The sequence below is a fragment of the Rissa tridactyla genome, chromosome 1, assembly GCF_028500815.1.
Source record: "Rissa tridactyla isolate bRisTri1 chromosome 1, bRisTri1.patW.cur.20221130, whole genome shotgun sequence".
NCBI classification, from domain to species: Eukaryota; Metazoa; Chordata; class Aves; order Charadriiformes; family Laridae; genus Rissa; species Rissa tridactyla.
Genome location: NC_071466.1, coordinates 212,206,713 through 212,225,816, shown reverse-complemented (window position 1 = coordinate 212,225,816; position 19,104 = coordinate 212,206,713). Strand labels below are relative to the sequence as shown.

Sequence of the window (19,104 nt, the reverse complement as noted above, 5' to 3'; positions counted from 1 at the left end):
ATTTTTTTTACTTCCATCACGGGGAATGCGTTCACAGGTGACACAGTAACATTTCTTCAGCACACTCCAAGCAGTGCATCTGTGTTAGTATGGGGTGAAGAAACCTGGACCTTTTAGCAATCATCAAAACATGGCCCAGCAACTTATAGATAGGAATGTTTGCTATAAGCTATCAAGACATGTAATTTAAGGAACTTTTAAGATAAATATGGCTAAAAATCTGAACAAAAGGTAATTACAAGAAACTTCCTGAAGCTCAGTTATTAATTTGTAGATTACAATCTACAAGCAAGATGCTTGGCCATTTAATTATGGGCATTTATCAGACTATTAAGGAACTATAGGTGAAACTAATTGCTATAGGGTAACTCATTAGTATTTGTAAAATTATATCATAGAATAATGGAATGGTTTAGGCTGGAAGGGACCTTAAAGATCATCTAGTTCCAAGCCCCTGTCATAGGCAGGGACTGGAAGAAAAAGCCTTTCCCAGTAAGTGATTTCAGATTGAGGAAAGCTCTTAACAAAATTCTTTAAAAATATTGTAGCAATTGGTTTGGTTAAGACGATTTCTTCTCAGGGAATGCAGAATAATCCAACAAGGTTGGGGAGGAGCCGTAATCATTCATAATTTATATTCTTGGTAACTGAGCCTAAAACACCTGTCATGTTGTTGAGGAAGAAGACAAGCCCATGCATAGGATGAGTTAACTCAGGATGAATAGTTTTAAATTATCATATATAAGTTCTGCAATAAATCGTGATAACCCTCATTTTACAGGCCATTGTAACAAAGAGCTCTGAAGAAGGTTTGATATCCATTTCGGTGACACCTATTCCCAGTCCAGGCGCTCTGTCAAGTTCACTTCACCCACACACCCGTGCTTTTAACAAACTGCCTGTGAAATTACCTCATTACCCGTGAAATTATCCCACCCCACTCATCAGTACGGATCGGCGTACCGGTACCAAACCGCTAACTCTGTGCTCTTCCACGCGAGGAGGTATTCCCCCTCCTTTCACACAAAAAATATCAAAGAATGAGTTTTAGCGGTGTCGGTGGGTGGGATGGAGTCGCTCAGGCGGTGCTATGGCGGCCCCTGGGCGGGAACAGCCCCCTCTCGGCGCGCAGAGGATGCTGGGAGCGCGGCTGCCCGCCGAGAGCCTGATCCGTCCGGTAGCGCCCGTTCTTCCCCGCCGCGGATCCCGTTCCCCTCACCTCGGAGGAAGAAGCCGTTAAGCAGGGGCGATGTGGCTTTTTCCCCGCCGCCTTCGGTCCCGCCGTTTTCCTCAGGGAAGGGGGATAGTCGGCCGAAGCGATGCCTGAGCGATAAGGGGGATGGATGGGGGCCTTGCGGCCAGCGTCACGTGAGTGCGCCGGCCGGCGGCAGAGGGGAGCGGCAGCGACAGCGGCTGAGGGAGGCGGCCGGTCCCGCCGCCGCCATGGGCAGTGAGTACGGACAGTGCCGTAACGCGGCCTGGACGATGGGGGAAGCCGCGCTGGGGAGCGGGATCGGTGGCTGCGTGAGGGAAGGACGCGGTCGGTCGCCGGCTCGGCCCACCCCGCCTGAGGTGGCCGCCCGCCTGAGGTGCCGGCCCCAGGCAGGCCGGAGAGGCGGCGGCAGCGGGGCAACCTCTTCCCGAACAGGTTTCCCTGCTGCCGGCTGGAGGGTGAGACGAGTCACTGCTTTGTGCTGGGTTATCCCCCCCCTCTTCCCCCAGCTTTAGTATTTTCGCATGGGTGCTGTGCCGCCCAGGGAAGCTGTGGCTGCCCCATCCCTGGAGGTGTTCAAGGCCAGGCTGGATGGGGCTTTGAGCAGCCTGGTCTAGTGGGAGGTGTCCCTGCCCATGGCAGGGGGTTGGAACTAGGTGATCGTCAAGGTTCTTTCTAACCCAAACCGTTCTGTGATCCTGTGGAGCAAGATTCATCTTCTGATGAGCTGCCTGAGGGCTTAGCATAAATAAAGGAGAAATATGTCACAGTAAAGTGTAAAATTAAACATGGCCTTTTGACCAAAATGTTACTTAACTTGGCTTGTGGTGTAATAAATGTGTTTTCTTTGAGAAGGTACTGATGATTGTTTTCTGTGACTATTTTGATGTGTTGGGGCGGGGAATAACATATACATTTTGGAGGACAGATTACCCACCAAGCATACGTGCTTTGAATTTTTTTTTCCCAGAAAAAGAGCTCAAACTGTTGAGCTTTTTTGTTTTTAAAGGAGAAAATGTGAAGAGAGGTGTATCAGAAGTTAAACTAAAATTCTCTAAAGTTCCAGTCAGAATTAAGTGTTGCAGTGATTTAAATTATGATTTCTAAATATATTTTAGTGATTGAATTATTTTCTCGGCTAAATACTTCTGTAAAACACAAGATACTAATCTCTACACAGGTAGTTTTGGATGTCAGTATCCTTTGCTTCAACGTTTAACTAGCACAGGCTGATACTAGGTCATTTATTTTTAGATGGAATACAATTTAGTTCACTTCTGGTGATTTATACAGTGACACTTCTCATCTAAAATGCTTCCAGTTGTGGAAAAAAGAATGGACCAAATTTGATGAGAACAAGAATTCTCCTTCACATTTTTGCCCTGTTTTCAATTGCTTTCAGGTTAGGGCGTTAGTTTTCAGACATTGAATTAGAGTATGTGTTGATGAAATAATTCACTTATAAAGTGTTATTTACACTTTATTTTTCTCTTGGAAGTTAATTAAAGTTGTATGAAGATTTATAAATTCATAAAGGTTCATTAATGTATTTTTCTCTCTTCTTTTGTGTGTGTGTTTTTTTCTGGAACAGTAAAATTTTTAGAAGTTATTAAGCCATTCTGTGCAGTGTTACCTGAAATCCAGAAACCGGAAAGAAAAGTGAGTGCCACATTTTGTTCTTACTTTTATTGGTTCACAGATAAGAGAATATTGTGATATTCAAGTCCACGTTCCAATATAAATACAGACAGTGGGCCCTAAAGTGGTACATATTCTTTGGAGGAGGGGAATCCGTGTTAAGGTAAAAGATTACCATGATGATGAATTTTTATCAGCCTGCAGATAAATTGTTCCACTTGGTAATTATGCTAACTAATTTTTTAAAAAAACATCTCATTGCTAGACTAAGTTTATTTAGTTTCAGTTCTGTATGATTTGCTCTATTTCAATATACTCAAACAGAGTTTTTAAGCTTTTTTTTCTTTTTTCTCTGGGATACTATTGTTGGCTTTGAGTACTGGTCACAACTGTGGGCTTTTACCTGGCTTATATATTACTTTGAAAAGGCTTGTGCTGTACTTCAGGAACGACAAACTTAGTTCTTCCTTTCCCACAAAATATTTTCTCCTCCCATATCTTTGATTCAACATGAGGAAGTGGGAAAGTGATCTGTGATATAGTTCAAGTAATTGCTCCCTGTTCACCTACTGGAAGTGACACTTTCCTTTGTTCTGGAATCAGTGAACTGAGTTCATTTACAGCTGATCTCTCTGATCCCCTAGACCTAGAAGCTCCTCACTTCGTGCGTTTTCTGGATTAAAATTAGTTAATTTCTACAGATCAGAAAGAGACCTGCCATGTCAAAAAAGGAACCCCCTTTTTTTTATTTCCAAAACTCAAGCAAGCACATACCACCTAGGTGACAAAGGTTCTAATTAGAGTAACAAATTTACCTAATATTTATTGTCATGACTGGCATGAAAATTCCTTAAGAGCTAAATGTTGATTTTTATATTCTTAAAAGGAAATGCATAGCTGGGAACATGACACCATCCGAGAGAATCCTTTTTCGTTGATGAGAGATTCCTGAAGGTTAGGACTGGATGCAGAGCTGTTTGTGCCAGTAACCATAGCTGAGCCTGCTGGAATGAATGGAGAAGATACAGTAAAAACTGCTGGTTATTCCCCTCTGGAACTGATTTTTAAAAAGATTGGGATTTAACCCCTGGCTCTTTGCTCCATCTGTCCTTCCTTGCTGCTTTCCAGCACCTTCCCCTCTTGGGACGGGTTTGCAAACAAATTATTTAGGTCAGACAAAGGTGTCTTCAGAGCAGGAGTCTCTGTAGCCAGACGCTGTGCCAAGATCTGGGTGGACTAGAACTGGGTGGAAGGCACCTACCTTTGTTTCTGCAGTGGTGAAGCCTTAGTGCAATCTTCTGGTGCTGATTTCTTTCATATCTGTGATTAGTTGTTTATATCCATCACATTTTTGTCTAGTGAAGTGGATGGGGAGAGGAAGCTAAGACAAGTCTACAGATACTGATGTTTCTGTAAAGCTCATTGAGAGCTGTGATTTTTCTGTTGTTTTTTTTTTTTTTTTTTTTTTTGCTTCCTTGCTTTCTATTTGCCAGAGAGGAAGAGGTGCTTAATCTGTCCATGTCCTCCATCAGCAGATGAAGGATGCCCAGAGAGGTGCTGAGGTGTCTGCCCCCTCTATTTGGGTCACTTTGTCTTTATTACTATCTAGGTCGCTGTCTCGGCAATGGCTGCCAGTTGCCAGCTTTGTACAAATTGAAGTGAAAATGTAGTTGGGAACATTTTTCCTAGACTGAAGAGCCCTTTGACCATTTTAAATTATGTTTCTTGCTTCTGAGCAGTTTATCAAGTGACCTAGGTCATTCTGTATAACTGTAGTTCTTTGTTATTTATTGTTTTCTTGCAAGCTGTCAGTTGCAGACATCATTAGTAATGGCTTGAGTGGGTTGGTTAAGGCCAGGACAAGAAATAAAGATAACAAAATAGAAGAAGAAATCTGTTTTCTCTAAACTTGTATTGTTAAGTGAAAATGAAGTTTTGATTCAGTTGGGCTCTCATTGGATCGTTTTGCCATTATTGTTGATGAGGGAAGTGGGCTTTTTCTGTCACTAGGGTGTGTTGCTTTTGTGTTTTGGCCAACTTGAATAACAGAAGCAGTTGCTACTTTTGTAGTTAGTGGCATTGGCTCGTATTTCCCTCACATGCACAGATTTTTCTAAGTAGAACACACTGTGCAGAACACCAAGAAGATGATGCTTAAGTCCCTTCATTTTCACAAGTTTTAAGAAAAATGTCAAAGGAATAAAATGTCCAATTGAATCTGATCAGATTGATCAAATGTACTGTCCCTGTGCTTGTTATCATTTGTGGCTGGCATATTTTGGTACCAATCTGTATTTTGCTGTTCCTGGCATATGGCCTCCTTTTTCTTTTTGAATCATAGAGGCTGTTTTCCTTGTGAATAACTGTGATTTGGGCGATGCAGAATTTCTCTAATGCTCATATTCACCACAGTTACAGAGAGAGCCAGAGCAGTTGTAGAGCTTGACTGATGCTTCAGAAGCTAAGGTTAACTGTCTGGCTGCAGAGAGAATTTGGTTAGGCAGTTTTCTTTTTAGAAGACTGTACTTAAAATCTGAATTGTAGAATTCAAACAGCACTCGCTAAAGTGGGTCAGCATTGTGTAAAGTCTAACACAAAGTACTGTTTGGATTTGTTTGCTGCTGTCACTATTTTTCTTTTTGTAACTTTGTACTGTAACTATTTTTAGCATCTCACCTCTTTTAAGAGAGTGAGGCAGTATCAGTAAATAAATTAAATTACTGGGGTTATTTTGCTTCTAAGTAAGTGCATGATTTCACTTATAAAGATACTGACTACTTCTGGGTTTTCTTTTGCTTGAGCAGCTGTGCTGCTGCATTGCTTTGTAGCTTCTCATTTGTGGGTGTTCAGTACCTATAGAACCAGGCACTAATAATTTTTCTTGTTACTTCTCTACAGGCAGATTCAGTGGTTGGAGGCAGAAAAAATTTGTATTTCAGCTGTATCTGTCTTGCATGTTAGTTCATGTCACATATTAGTAGATGCTGTACTCTTGCCTACAGTGAAGGCACTTATCCTAATGTTTACGGTCCACGGAGGAGAGGTGGGAACTTCAACATAACACTGCATCTTAGCTCCCTCTGGTTGCTTCAAGTGCATTTCTTTCTGTCTCATGCTTTGAGTAATCCACTGGTTCAGACTTAAATCTTGTGATTCTTCTCTTCTTGCACCTGGCTCTAGTTACAGTTGCCTCAAACGTTGTGATCCTGAGATTCTCTTCAATGTATTAGTGACTAATGATCATTGATCTGACATTCTTTTTAAAGTAATAATGTAGTCAACATTGATAAAAAAATTTTGGAGTGGAAAAAAAGAGTCTTTAAAAATTATTTTGTGTTCTGTGTCCATGAAAATAATGGTGAATGTAGGCTTCCTCTAACACCTTTGAAGAACTTAATTCTAAATATTCTGAATTGCGATCCAAAACTCATGGTTCTTCTGTTTTTTATAACGTGTCTTCCCAGCAGTTAAATCTCTCTAAAAACTTCTTAGTGCTTTAGTTTAATAACTTCCAGCTTTACAAAACAGTGCCTCCAATCTTCTGAAGTCGAGGGCACTAATCACTGAAGACAATTTTTTTTTTTTATTAATCTTTCATGTTCATTCTGGTATGTCCATGTTTTTAGCCATATTGTTGCTTTTCTGTAAATACACCCCCTGTATTAGAATACTATGTATAAAATATATTCTACTTGCTGGGTGTCGGCCATGCTGTCTGCCAGATCCCATATAGTTTTGACTGCACAAAAGCCCATGACTGTTTCTCTCTATAAAATCTGAAATCATATTAAAAATGAATTCTAATGAGAAATAATGCATTCTGGTTCAATATCTTTGCATTTAATTCTGAATGATACAGCATTTAGTACTAATGTGAGAGTAAAGTGAAAATTCTACATACAATGAACACGTTAATCTCTACAATCTGTTCTGTAGATCCAGTTCAGAGAGAAGGTACTATGGACGGCTATCACGCTCTTCATTTTCTTAGTGTGCTGCCAGGTCGGTATTGATGTTTTCTGTGTTTCAGAAAATGTGTGTTCTGTACATATAAAATGAAGTGCTAAAAGGGTGAGAAGTTCTGGTCTCATGTGGACCTACCAGTTTCAGTTATGTATTTTTATGGTTAAGTATTTAAAGCTTGGTTAAAGAAACCTGATTCTCTGAAATATACTGTCAATAATAGAGACTGTGTTTTCAGAAACTAATGCTTTCTATTTAGTCTAAAATTTGTAATGTTTTTTCTTGTTATATGAAAGGTTCTATCAAATGCTGATACTGGCTGCAGGCTAAACGGCCAAGCTAATTATTCATTGAGTAGACTAAACAAAAATGAGCAATATTGTGCATTCTTTACCCTCTGTTCATAGCTAAATTTAGATTTTAGCAGTAACAAGTTTGAAAGTGAAGTGACTGTTTTTACCTGATTCCTCTTTAACAAGCTGATGGGTTGTAAAGATTGCAGAAAAATAGTTCTGAGGTGTTTAAGTTGACATTGTTTTTTTTTGTGAATATACTGACAAAAATGTTCGCTAAATAAAACCCCTCCAAAACACAGGTCTTTGTAAATATCTTTATTACTCACAGTTGCAGGAGTTCCTAGAACCTGGAAATGGGTTGTAAACAGATAGTCTTTTGTTTTGATTTGAAATACTTAGATACTGCAGGAAAATATGTATTACTTGATAGATGTTTTTTTTTTTTTTTAGTCTTGTAGACCTCTTAGAATTAAAATAAACCGTACCTCTTCAGAATCGGGCTTTGTAGGTTGTATTTATTAACTTATCCATTCCAGATTCTGGAGCAATAGTTTAATAATTTTTGTTTACAACTCTAAAGGACTTTTGAAATGCTAAAACCCATTGTTTTAGCTAACCCATTGTTAGAGCTAAAAGCTCTTGTAACTACTTGTTTTTTTTGGAAGGAGGAGGCAGGAATGATACCAGACTAGAAGAACATGTAGTTTGTCTTTGTTTCCTAGCTGCTGGATAGATGCATAATTACGATTTTGAATCTATACAAAAAGATTATAGTAGTTGAATAAGGAAATCAGATGGTGCAGACTAATGTTTTCAGGAATTAATCTATAAGATTGCCTAGATTCCTAGTCTACTGTTTCTGTGACTAAGAATAGTTTTAAAGAGCTCAAAATCGCTCAGTATTGACATACAGAATATTGAAAGTTTTATATAAACTTGGCTAACTTTGAGAATTCCATATGGGATATTTTAAAACATATTCCCACCTGTAGAATCTGAATATTTAAACATGCTGGCGGGAGATACTAATGTTGTAGTTTATGCTTTATCTTTAATTTGTAGTGAAAAGAAATTCTGTTTAGGACCATTTGAAAAAATAAAACCCCTGCTTTCTTCTGTCTTCTGAAAGGTGTTTTGCTACAGTTTTCTCTTGGTTTGTTGTTTATTTGGGTTTTTTTTAAACAAAATTGCTGCAAAAATTTTGGTGACATAAGTAATGGAATATCATCTAATATTTTTTCCCATTTTGTTAATGATTTGTGGTGGCTAACCTATTTATTTTACGCCTTTTCTATTCTTCTGGGGAGTTGTAGTACTCCAGAACCACATATGTCAGGCATTTACATTTTCAACTTCAGTTATGTGGTTTATGTGCACTGACTCTTCTTTCTAGGGGTTTCTGCTTTTTCCTGTAGAAGGGTCTTAGTTTACATAGTTTAGTCCTCTGAGTCATACCCCAGTTGAAGGATTAAAATAGGTGGTGTCAGCGTCTGTTACTGTATGCTTTGGTTTAATTTAAAAAAAAGGTTGGAATAAATTATATTAAACAGTGTAACAGTTGAATCATTACACGTTAAGCTTTTTGGATTAATGCAGGCTTTCTTTGTACATCTGCTTAATGCCACTGTGCACTTTGACAGATACCTTTGTTTGGAATCATGTCATCAGATTCGGCAGATCCGTTCTATTGGATGCGAGTCATTCTTGCGTCAAACAGAGGTTAGTAGATTATTTCCTTGCTCTCTGTTTTGTAGCAGTATAAACAGACCAGGAGAAAAAGGGTTGGCTGTTACATTTCGTACAACCCAGATGTCATGTTGAAACACTTTGTAACGTTCTTAACACAGGTGTAATTAAAATTGACTGATACTTGAGGAGTGCTTCATTTTAGGAATCGGGTTTCCTTTGACGCGCAGATGAGATTAACCTTGATTCTCAAGTTTTGGGATGATTCTGTTTCAAATTGTAGAGCAGTCTCTTTCTGATAAATATATGGGACGAGGAATCTTCTGCCCCACCACTTAATGAACAGCACTAACTTGCAGTATGAGTGTGTTGACTAGAAAATACTTTATGTGGGCAAGTCAGTTGTGCCACATAATATTTCGGCAACAGTACAGGTGAGTAATTTTGTAGGTGGGAAAGGTGAGGGCAGAGAGGATTTGGATTATAGTTTAGCTTAGCCAAACTAACTTACTGTAGAATAGACAAGTGGATCCTAACCAAATGTATGAGACGACTTCAACTAATGCTAGAAATCTAAAACTCAAGATGGGTGACCCGGCATGCATGACTAAATGAGGACACTGACCTCATCTGTATCTCGGGAAACTGGCCGGAAGTAAGAAAATCAGCGCATACCTCTACTGTGAAGGTACAAATTATTTAGGAATGGCAAATTTTGTCACACCAGTGAGATAATTGATTAAGGTAAATAAGTTATCTGTTTCAAACTCTCCTGCAAAATTTGCATATAAAATTCTGTGTCTCACTAACAACACATGATACTAAATATGCCGTCTACTAACGAGACAGAGTGGTAGCAGTGGCCAAGAAAAAACTAGAGAGACCGTGAAGGCAACAAACAGCAGGAGTGGCAAAGTTAATTTTCACCTAAGTAAACTGACTAGATGTCATTGGAAGATGTGAGGTAAAGACTACAGTTTTTGACATCCTAATTTTCTTATTGTTGGAGAAGTAGAGATTTCTGTGACAGATGACGTAATATTTATCACGGTACTGAACAGTATAGACTTCAGGATGCAAGTATGAAAGAATCACATGAGAATAATGACTTTCGTGCTTTCACATTTTACATTTTAGCAGCAGGGTGAACACTGAAAAAAAATAAGAACAAAATAATTGTGTAATAATGCTTAAAACTTTTAAAAATTAGAACTGAAATGAAGACTCTGGTAGTTAGGCAGAAATGAAAAAAAGATTCTGGATGATAGGGGAGGCGCTAAAAAAATCTTTCTTAAATTCAGATTACGTATTAAAGGCTCTTCAGGAAATGAAGTTATTGCAGGATAAGAGGGAAGACCCCTAATGGCTTAAGAACTGGTTGAAAAGGTCAGAAGGAATGTCTGTACACATCTGTAAGGTGCCACAAATTGAATATCGTGTGCAGTTCTAACCTACCATGCCACACAGGATATAGTGGAATTAAAGAAAACGCTCAGGAAAAGGCACCAGGGAAAATCAAAGGTAGATATCGATCTATAGAAAGAAATCCGAAAAAAATAAGGATTCTTTGCCATGAAGTGTGCATATCCCAAATGCCTTTTAAGTCCTCATCTCTGGAAAAAGTGGATAGGGGATGCATAGTCACTTTTTCTTTATAATGTAAGAGGGGAGGGGCAGCCAATGGTATCATTAAACAGCACCTGTAACTCAACGTTTCTGAGTAAATGACAGATATATGGGAAGAAGGAAATACAGAATGATACTTCCCCCAAAGAAGGGGCCCCTTTCAGAGATAAGGTGAGAGGACAGGTAAGTTTCTAGGCTGATGTGCTGTGCATACAGTGTTTCTACTGCTTTTCGTCTTCCATATGACCTTACAGACTGTGCTTCCCCTGTCACTGGCTCTTGTTGAGAATTTACAAGTCTGCAGTGGCTAAATAGTATATTATTCTTGGTAAGTTTATGATGGAACAGTACTGTACTATACTGAGAGCGGAGTTGCACTGAAATGTAACAGAATTGAGAAGAATTGTAAGATGATATTGTGACTTAATGTCAGAAAAAATGTGTATTATTTATGTCCCTTGAGTGGCCATGTAAAAGATGGTGACAAAGTAATTTAATCTGGCTTAATTGAATATTAAACTTGTAAAATGTGTCCTTATACAAACTTTTTTTCTTTAAGGTTCCACCTTGATAAATGTGGAAAGTTTGATCACCTGGTAGTTCTAGATTCTTAATTTTCATCCCAATTTTAAACGTTTTGGTTTTTTAAGCTTTCAGTGTGTTCAGATAGGAGAAATTTTTCATGTGTTAGCTGAAGTACAACTTAAATTTCAAGAAGTAATCTCTTTATAATGCTGTTGCTCCAAAAGGATGATGTGGAAGAATGTTTCTGTGTTGAGATGGGAGAGTATATTGTACAGACAAGAGGTGGGCTATTTTCCTGAGTTTAATTGCTTTGTGTACATTCAGTTCTGTTCCTGCACCACATTATAATATAACTCAAGCAGTTAACAGTACTTGAAGACCTTGCTGAGAATATTTCTGAATTAGAGTATTGGGGGGTAGTTCAGGTGTTGCAGGTGCATCTGTCTGAGGATGCAAGCACGGTGAGTGGTGCCGCAGGCTGGGAGGGAAAAGCAGGAAGATTTTGTGGAATATACACCTACGAGCTGCAGCAGTGGTGTTTTATGATGTTATATCGCCCTGTTTGAGTCGTGTGCAGTTGGAAGTTGATACCTTGGTGACATTGTAGGTGAGTTGTCAGAGTACAACTTGGTGACATTGTAGGTGAGTTGTTGAGTACAGCATCTTAGTGACGTGTTTGTTTTCTTAAGAACTAGTTTAATGCTAGACTTCTGTACTCTTAACTGGATTCCAAGAGTGGCGTTATCAGACACTGTGGATCTGCAGCATCTTTCTTGTGGTCTTCAAAATTAAACTGTTGGAAAACATGTCAGTTGAAGCACTGACGGAGTAAACAGCCAGGGAGAAGATGCTTTCCAGTGAAAGGTTCCTTGATAGAATATGCCAAAAAGCTGAGCTTCAGTGTGCATTGACCTTTAGTGTTAGCGTGGTTTCGCAAAAATATTGGAAGTGAAAAGCTACATAGGTTTTTCATGCTGGCTTCAAAATTACAGATTTTAACACAGCAGCTTTCTTTTGTGAGGAGATAACGGTCTTTGTTCTGATCATACCTGTACTGGGATATACATGTTTGAAGAGTTATGAAAAATGTTCCTTATATGTCAGAAACCTTTCAACAGACCTAATATCCTCAGAGTCTAATTTTTAGAAGAGATGCTTAGATGGCGATTGTATTAATTTTTCTTCCTGTTTAGGTACTTTGATGGAATTAGGTATCTCACCCATTGTGACATCTGGTTTGATCATGCAGCTGCTGGCTGGAGCAAAGATCATTGAAGTTGGCGATACTCCAAAAGACAGAGCCTTGTTCAATGGAGCTCAGAAATGTAAGCACCATTCCAATTAAAATTAATAAACATATTTTGATTCTTGGGAAAGCAGCCTGCCTAAGTGATACTAGATGTGAGATTTCCTTGGTAGGTGATTACAGCAGATTTTTTTTTAAAGGATTTGCTTTCTCTCTTGTTTTAGTATTTGGGATGATTATTACCATTGGTCAAGCCATTGTGTATGTTATGACTGGAATGTATGGAGATCCTGCTGAAATGGGTGCTGGAATTTGCCTTCTTATTATAATCCAGGTTTGTAATGAGCTATTTTGTGTGTAACTGAGCCTGGTTAGGTACAGTATTGCTGGAAGGAAATATCTTTCTATGTCTGGTTGCCTTTTATTCATTTATTTTTAATGCTGTAAGGCATCACGCTTTGTATCTATCTGTCTGTACATGAGAAATTCTAAATATTCCATGCAGGAGGAGAAAGCAGGGATGTTTCAGATAGGAGTGGCTGTTTGATTCAAAATAACAGGAATTAGTAGACTTTGAAAGCAGTAGAAGCTGTTCAGTACCGTGGAGGACTTCTCACTAAAGGGCACAGATGCAGCTTTGAGACATTATCTTGTAGAGCAAAGCAGTTAAATGCACAAACTTAAACACTTTTTTAAAAAGGTACTTACTGAGTAATCTGGTTGCTGGTGTCAGTGTTGAAAAGTCACAGAGATCGTTGCCAGGGGAGATGCACAGGCGTTTGTACGTGAGAGGGCAAAAATACTCCATGAATGATATTTAGATGAAAAACTTAATGATCACTCTCCAACATGATGAAGATACCGCAGCAGGGAATTATTACATAATTCTTGACATGATTTATTCTTGTTTCTGCTCAGTTTTATATCTTTTCCCACAGCTGTTTGTTGCTGGTTTGATTGTGTTGCTGTTAGATGAGTTGCTACAGAAAGGTTATGGCTTGGGATCTGGTATTTCCCTGTTTATCGCTACCAATATCTGTGAAACCATTGTCTGGAAGGCTTTCAGTCCCACTACCATCAACACTGGCAGAGGTATGTGTGCTGTTACAATTTGTTATAACGTGTCAGTGGAGGTATACTATACATAAGCTATCAGATGTTTATCGGATGGCTATTAAAAAATGTTTTAATGTGTGATGATGAGCTTCCAAAGTCAGTTGTCTAACACTGAAGATGAAAATAGTTTCTGACTAACGTGAAGATTAAGAACCTACAAGTTTGCCTTTGCTGATTTGAATGGCAGTAGTTAAAATGGGACTTGAAGCCCCTTGACTGAAGATTTTTGGGGTTCCAAACTGAAATAGTCTTGGTTTAGCACCATTTAGTCCATATAAATAGAGAAGGTAAGAAGGAGGAGCTGTTTATGATCTAGCTGTTGTTTGTGGCTACAGGATACTTTTATAGTTGGTGCCTCCAAGTTACTTTAAGCTAGTTTGATTCTTTGGAGACTTCCATCTCTTCATTCCTCAGCCAGTCTTTGACATCTGGTTGTCCCCAGACCCTAGAAATACCAAATTAAGATACAGCCTTGTTTGCATCAAGAAGTTAACTAGTTTAATGCATACATGTGAAATCCTGACCCATGTTTTTAGTTTGCTTTCATTTTTACCTGATTTATAGTAGTTCTGTCCGTTGCATTTTGTTACTGCTTTTCTGAAGCTGTTTTTAGAATAGACTGTGAGCTATTTTTCTCCTCCTTTATTATTTCTTCTTTCTAATCAATCTCTTGCCAGTAGAAAAGAAAGAAAAAGAGTGTTAATTTGTTTTGTTTTGGTTTTTATTTTGTTTTATTTTTAAACCAAGAATAATGTTTTGGTCGATTATTCTATGTTCTGTAAGCTAAACTAGATTCCTGTATTGTGATAGATTTGTTGCAACAGGATTTATATCCTATTGTATCTGATTTTATATGTGTCATTTTTAAAATTTCCAAAAGATACTATTTTATAAATGTTTTTAATTTTCAGTGTAACATTTCTTTTAATTTCTTGTTTCATGCAGGCACAGAGTTTGAAGGTGCTGTGATCGCATTATTTCATCTTCTGGCTACACGAACCGACAAAGTCCGGGCTTTGCGGGAGGCTTTTTACCGACAGAATTTGCCCAATCTCATGAATCTGATTGCTACAGTATTTGTATTTGCTGTAGTCATATATTTTCAGGTAAAATGTGAAATTCCTCATAGCAGCTCTGCAGCTGCGTAGGTAAAAGTGCGTAGACCCTAAACGTTGCAGTCACTGTGAAAAAATGCAGAAGTTAAACGAGAGTAACTGAAATAGCTCAGCTTTGAGTAAGGAACTCTTTTTATCTCAATATTGTTATTTCAGTAATATGCCTCTGTGACAGTACAGCTGGTAAATGTTATAGCCAGACGTACTCGTACTCAGTGATGTGATCTCACGTCCATTAAAAGCCGTACATGCTATGAGAGTATTTTTACTAGAAATGGATTCTGGAACTGCAGTGTTGGTGTCACACAAATAATATACTTGATAATCATAGTTGAGTTAAAAGAGTATCTTTGGGCAGAGCTAAAGAACCTTGCGTCTTTGGGGTGTGCATGATACAGATTTGTTCTAGAAAACAACTGTGTAATTAATGCATAACTTAAAATTTGGGTTTTTCCCTAACTTTCTTCAAATACTTCACTACTATTTCTTTTTAAATTTAAGTATTTGCTAAAATGGACATTAAAGAAGATCCATAGAGTGATGTCTATTTATTTTTTTTTAATCTTTTCCATGGGTGGTTAAATGTGATCTTTTTATTACTATTATTATTATTTTAAGCTGTTGAGTCAGAATGCTGGCAAAAAAATGGAGTTATCTGGTTTTCAAGTCCATGTGGTTTTTCTTGGATCTACTCGGATGGGAGCCTGCCCCAGAAACCAGAAGGCTGGGCTTACTGCACAGAAACTAGCTAGTTAAGTTTAAAGCCATTAAAGGCTTTTATCAAACCCTATGCTATAAAGTGTATTTTAGAGGAATATAATTTAGTAGATGAGAGAGAATGATTCTGTGAAAAGCATGTAATACAACCAAGCAGGAACACTTATAAATGCTTAAAATTTGTAATCCAGAAAGCCTTTGGGTATTACTGTCTCAGACCTTGCGCTCCTTTTTATGTAGCAAAAACTCTCTGGTCAGGAATCGCTTTTAGACATCCTGGGAATACCTTCTGTCTCTGAAATAAACCTGATGTGTTTGTGTTCTTCCCTGTAGGGATTTCGTGTTGATTTACCTATCAAGTCTGCCCGTTACCGGGGACAGTACAGCAGCTATCCCATCAAGCTCTTCTATACCTCCAACATTCCCATCATCCTGCAGTCTGCCTTAGTTTCCAACCTCTATGTTATTTCCCAGATGTTGTCTGTTCGGTTTAGCGGCAACTTCTTGGTGAACTTACTAGGACAGTGGGCGGTAAGTATTGTACCACTGTTTTAAATGCATAAAATTATTTGTATAAAGTACTTCATTGTGAAACTCTGGTCTTTAACCAGCAGAAAACTGGAATGCTTACTTTTAACATTGATATATAAAAGCTGTTTTAAATGTTGAATAGGAATTCCTCTGTAAATACAGGAATGTGAGAGATCTGTGAGAAATAACTAACTGCCTTTTTCTTCCCCTCCCACAGGATGTGAGTGGCGGTGGCCCTGCTCGCTCGTACCCTGTTGGTGGCCTGTGCTACTACTTGTCCCCTCCAGAATCCATGGGTGCAATATTTGAGGATCCTGTCCATGTAATAGTTTATATAATATTTATGTTGGGATCCTGTGCGTTCTTCTCAAAGACTTGGATTGAGGTGTCTGGCTCATCAGCAAAAGATGTAGGTGTTCTGATGAACATGCCTAAATGTTTTCAAACACTGCCTCTAATTTAGAGCTGACTAGTTCCGAGCTAATCAGTTATTACTCTGACTAAATAGCAGGTGACTATAAAACACCCCAGCAGTTTCATAAAACCATGTTTTTTGCAGGTTGCCAAGCAACTCAAAGAGCAGCAAATGGTGATGAGAGGCCACAGGGACACTTCGATGGTTCACGAGCTTAACAGGTAAGGAGAGGCTGACTTCCCGCGGTGCTGCCGTACTGGGTGGCTGGGAGTGCTGGGGAGGTGTCAAACAGAGCAGATATTCTCGGAAAAATATGAGACCCGTTTCCACTGCAAATGTCAAGATTCTTCCCATTCAGCCATCGCCTTCCCTAGTAACGCAGAAGCTGTTCATAGCAGTAGGTAAGAGATTAACTGATAGAGTCTTTTGTTTAAGAGGCATAACGAGGGACTTTGGGATGAATCTCCTCCATGTTTGTAAAAGGAAGATACCATGATTTTCGCAGGTGTTTAATTTACTGTTGCTGAACTAAGATGACACTACAAAAGCGGTATTTTATGCAGTATGCAAAGCCTGCAGATCTGTATTGAAAGGTAGATTTTTCCCTACATACTTAAGTCAAAGCAGTTATTCTTGGTCCTGTGGAGGTTTTAGAGCATGCATATATATAAAATTGTTATACTTTTAATTGAAAAGCTTTGCCAGTGCTCAGTTATTCACACAGCTTTCCTATCAGTGAATATTTATTTTAGTTTCTACTTTGTGCAAATATGGAAGACAGTGAGGGCTATGGCAGACCTGACTTTGTTGCTCCATATTCTAGTTGGTTGTTTTACTAATAGATGTATTGTTAGAATCTTTGGGTGAAAATTCATGATTATAAATACTTTGATACTTTGTTGTTGTTGGTACAGGTACATCCCCACAGCAGCTGCGTTTGGTGGTTTGTGCATCGGTGCCCTTTCGGTATTGGCGGACTTTCTGGGAGCCATTGGGTCTGGCACTGGCATTCTGCTTGCAGTCACTATTATTTATCAGTATTTTGAAATCTTTGTAAAAGAACAGGCTGAAGTTGGAGGAGTAGGTGCATTATTTTTCTAGATGTCCAAATATTTCATGGTTTGTGTGAAAGGGAAAATATTTTGACCACATGTGTCATTTAGTCCAATAATGCTATTTTCTTTTTACTTGTTTTAAAGTGCTACATGTCCCATTACTGTAATGGGCCTTGAGCAATGCCTGTGCGCAGCATTAGTACCAGCTGCCTTAAGAATAAAGTTTACATTATCTTGTTTAAGTATTATCTAGTGTTGCCTGTAATGCTGGAAACCAATTCATCTACCTTGCTGTTCAAACACTACAGTGAGATGGTAAAATGTATCAGTTTGATATCGGTAAACATTTTTGCACACAGTATTAAAATGTTACATTTATTTCCCTGTCCTAAATAGGAAAAAAAAAAAAAGAAATCTGAGTTCAGATTGCCACGTGCCAGTATTCTTGACAAAATTTATTTGTAGCCTGTATTTTACATTAATTTTTTTATACTTTCTTAACTTGTATTTCCCCATCATTGAACATGGCGCTCCTTATTCCTTTGCGGTGTCTTCACCCAGGCACCTTTCTCTTAGCTCTAAGGGTGGACAAGCAAACGTTTTACCGGAGACTGATACTCATCTCACCCATGAACTGGTTCTGTGGTGGATTTGCTGCATCGCAGGCCCTGGGCGCCCCGTGAGACAGCCTGGTAGCTGCTGTCGTGCTCGTCAGTCAGCCCAGTAGTTTTGTTTTCAACATGTACTTGTGAAAACTGTGCCACTGAAACTCCATGTCCACTTTGCTTTTGTGAGTCTGAAGAACAAGGCCTGGTTCCTCGATCAGTGTTCAGAGGAGGGAAAGGGCGGGGGGAACGAGGAGTTCCTGCTGAAAATTTATTTATGTTGTCACGCTTTACAGCGGCAATGTAGCAACTGTAAACGTTAGACAATAAACTTATTTAATTAAGCTCTCCCCTGTGTCTTATCTGTGCAAGATGTAATTCATATGCAGGTTTTGATGCTTTGTTAGTGAGGCAGGTCTGGGAGGCTCCTTTTATATCCTTATCCTTTCTAGAATATAATTCTGATCAGTTTTTAGCAGCCTGAATTAAAGAACAAATCTCAGGGTTCCTCCCCTTAAAATCATTGAGTTTTTCTGCTCAGATGTGATCAATAACTGTTTCCCTTTGCTTTCACATCTTGATCTCTTCTGTCTTCTCTCGTGCTTAACTTGAAAGTAACTTTGTGTTGTTGGTGAAGGCAAGAAAATCTTAAGCAAGTTTCCTGCTTCGTTTCTAAGTTAGGAAAGTTTTCCTAATTCATCCAGATTTATTCCCGAGCAAGACTTTGATATTAGTATATGTTTATTGCAACTCTTAGATCCTAACCTTTAAGCAGTGGTGGGTGTTTATGTTATTAGAAGAGGTCCACTCTGCGCAGATTCGCTGAAGGTTTGTTTGGCAAAAGATGAACCTGGATGTCATGAGACCAGGGTGCCGCCGGGAACTGGATGTGTCGGACGGAGAGGCAGAGGTAACCTTGTACCGTAAACGCAATCCCCTGCTGCATCCCACACCCTTCTGGTGTGCACCAGCAGAGGGTTTGTCGTTACTGTCATCGTTGTTGTCAGAGTCATAATTTTCTTAGCTTGAACAAACCAATTTTCTCTTTCTGGATAGTTTAGTTGGGGCTGGGAGAAGGAAGCAACATCTTCAGGTCTAAATCATAAAAGGAAGCTGCTGACACTGCCATTCCAAACCCTGCAGCCCGGGCACACGCACACTGTGTCCCTCTGCAGCTCTTGCTGCTCCTACCATAGAAAATTTCCTGCAGTTGTTGAAATGCTGCTGCTTGTGGATGAGAAGCACATTCTTCCTGCTGGCCTCGGCTTGAAGAGGCGCTGCTACACCACCAACTACCGCTGTTGAAGGATCTTCCTTGTACTGAAAGGTAAGCGCAATGCCGAATATAGTGAGAAAT

The 19,104-nt window shown here is 39.0% G+C and overlaps 1 protein-coding gene across 6 annotated transcripts; it reads left to right on the top strand.

The window, feature by feature from the left end:
• The first annotated feature begins 1,341 nt into the window (after positions 1-1,341).
• SEC61A2 (SEC61 translocon subunit alpha 2) lies at positions 1,342-18,095 on the top strand. Of its 6 annotated transcripts, XM_054188592.1 has the most exons (14): positions 1,375-1,450; positions 2,805-2,872; positions 3,738-3,805; positions 5,750-5,894; positions 6,788-6,853; positions 8,751-8,829; positions 12,141-12,272; positions 12,418-12,527; positions 13,132-13,285; positions 14,255-14,415; positions 15,475-15,672; positions 15,890-16,081; positions 16,232-16,308; positions 17,002-18,095. In XM_054188592.1, exons 4-14 carry the CDS (start codon positions 5,871-5,873, stop codon positions 17,186-17,188), a joined length of 1,380 nt encoding a protein of 459 aa, XP_054044567.1. In that variant the 5' UTR covers positions 1,375-1,450; positions 2,805-2,872; positions 3,738-3,805; positions 5,750-5,870; the 3' UTR covers positions 17,189-18,095. The 6 variants fall into 6 exon arrangements, with proteins under 6 accessions (XP_054044566.1, XP_054044567.1, XP_054044568.1 ...); XM_054188593.1 differs by lacking the exon at positions 5,750-5,894 and having other exon boundaries at positions 1,377-1,450; XM_054188591.1 differs by lacking the exons at positions 3,738-3,805; positions 5,750-5,894 and having other exon boundaries at positions 1,342-1,450.
• The last annotated feature ends 1,009 nt before the right edge of the window (positions 18,096-19,104 follow it).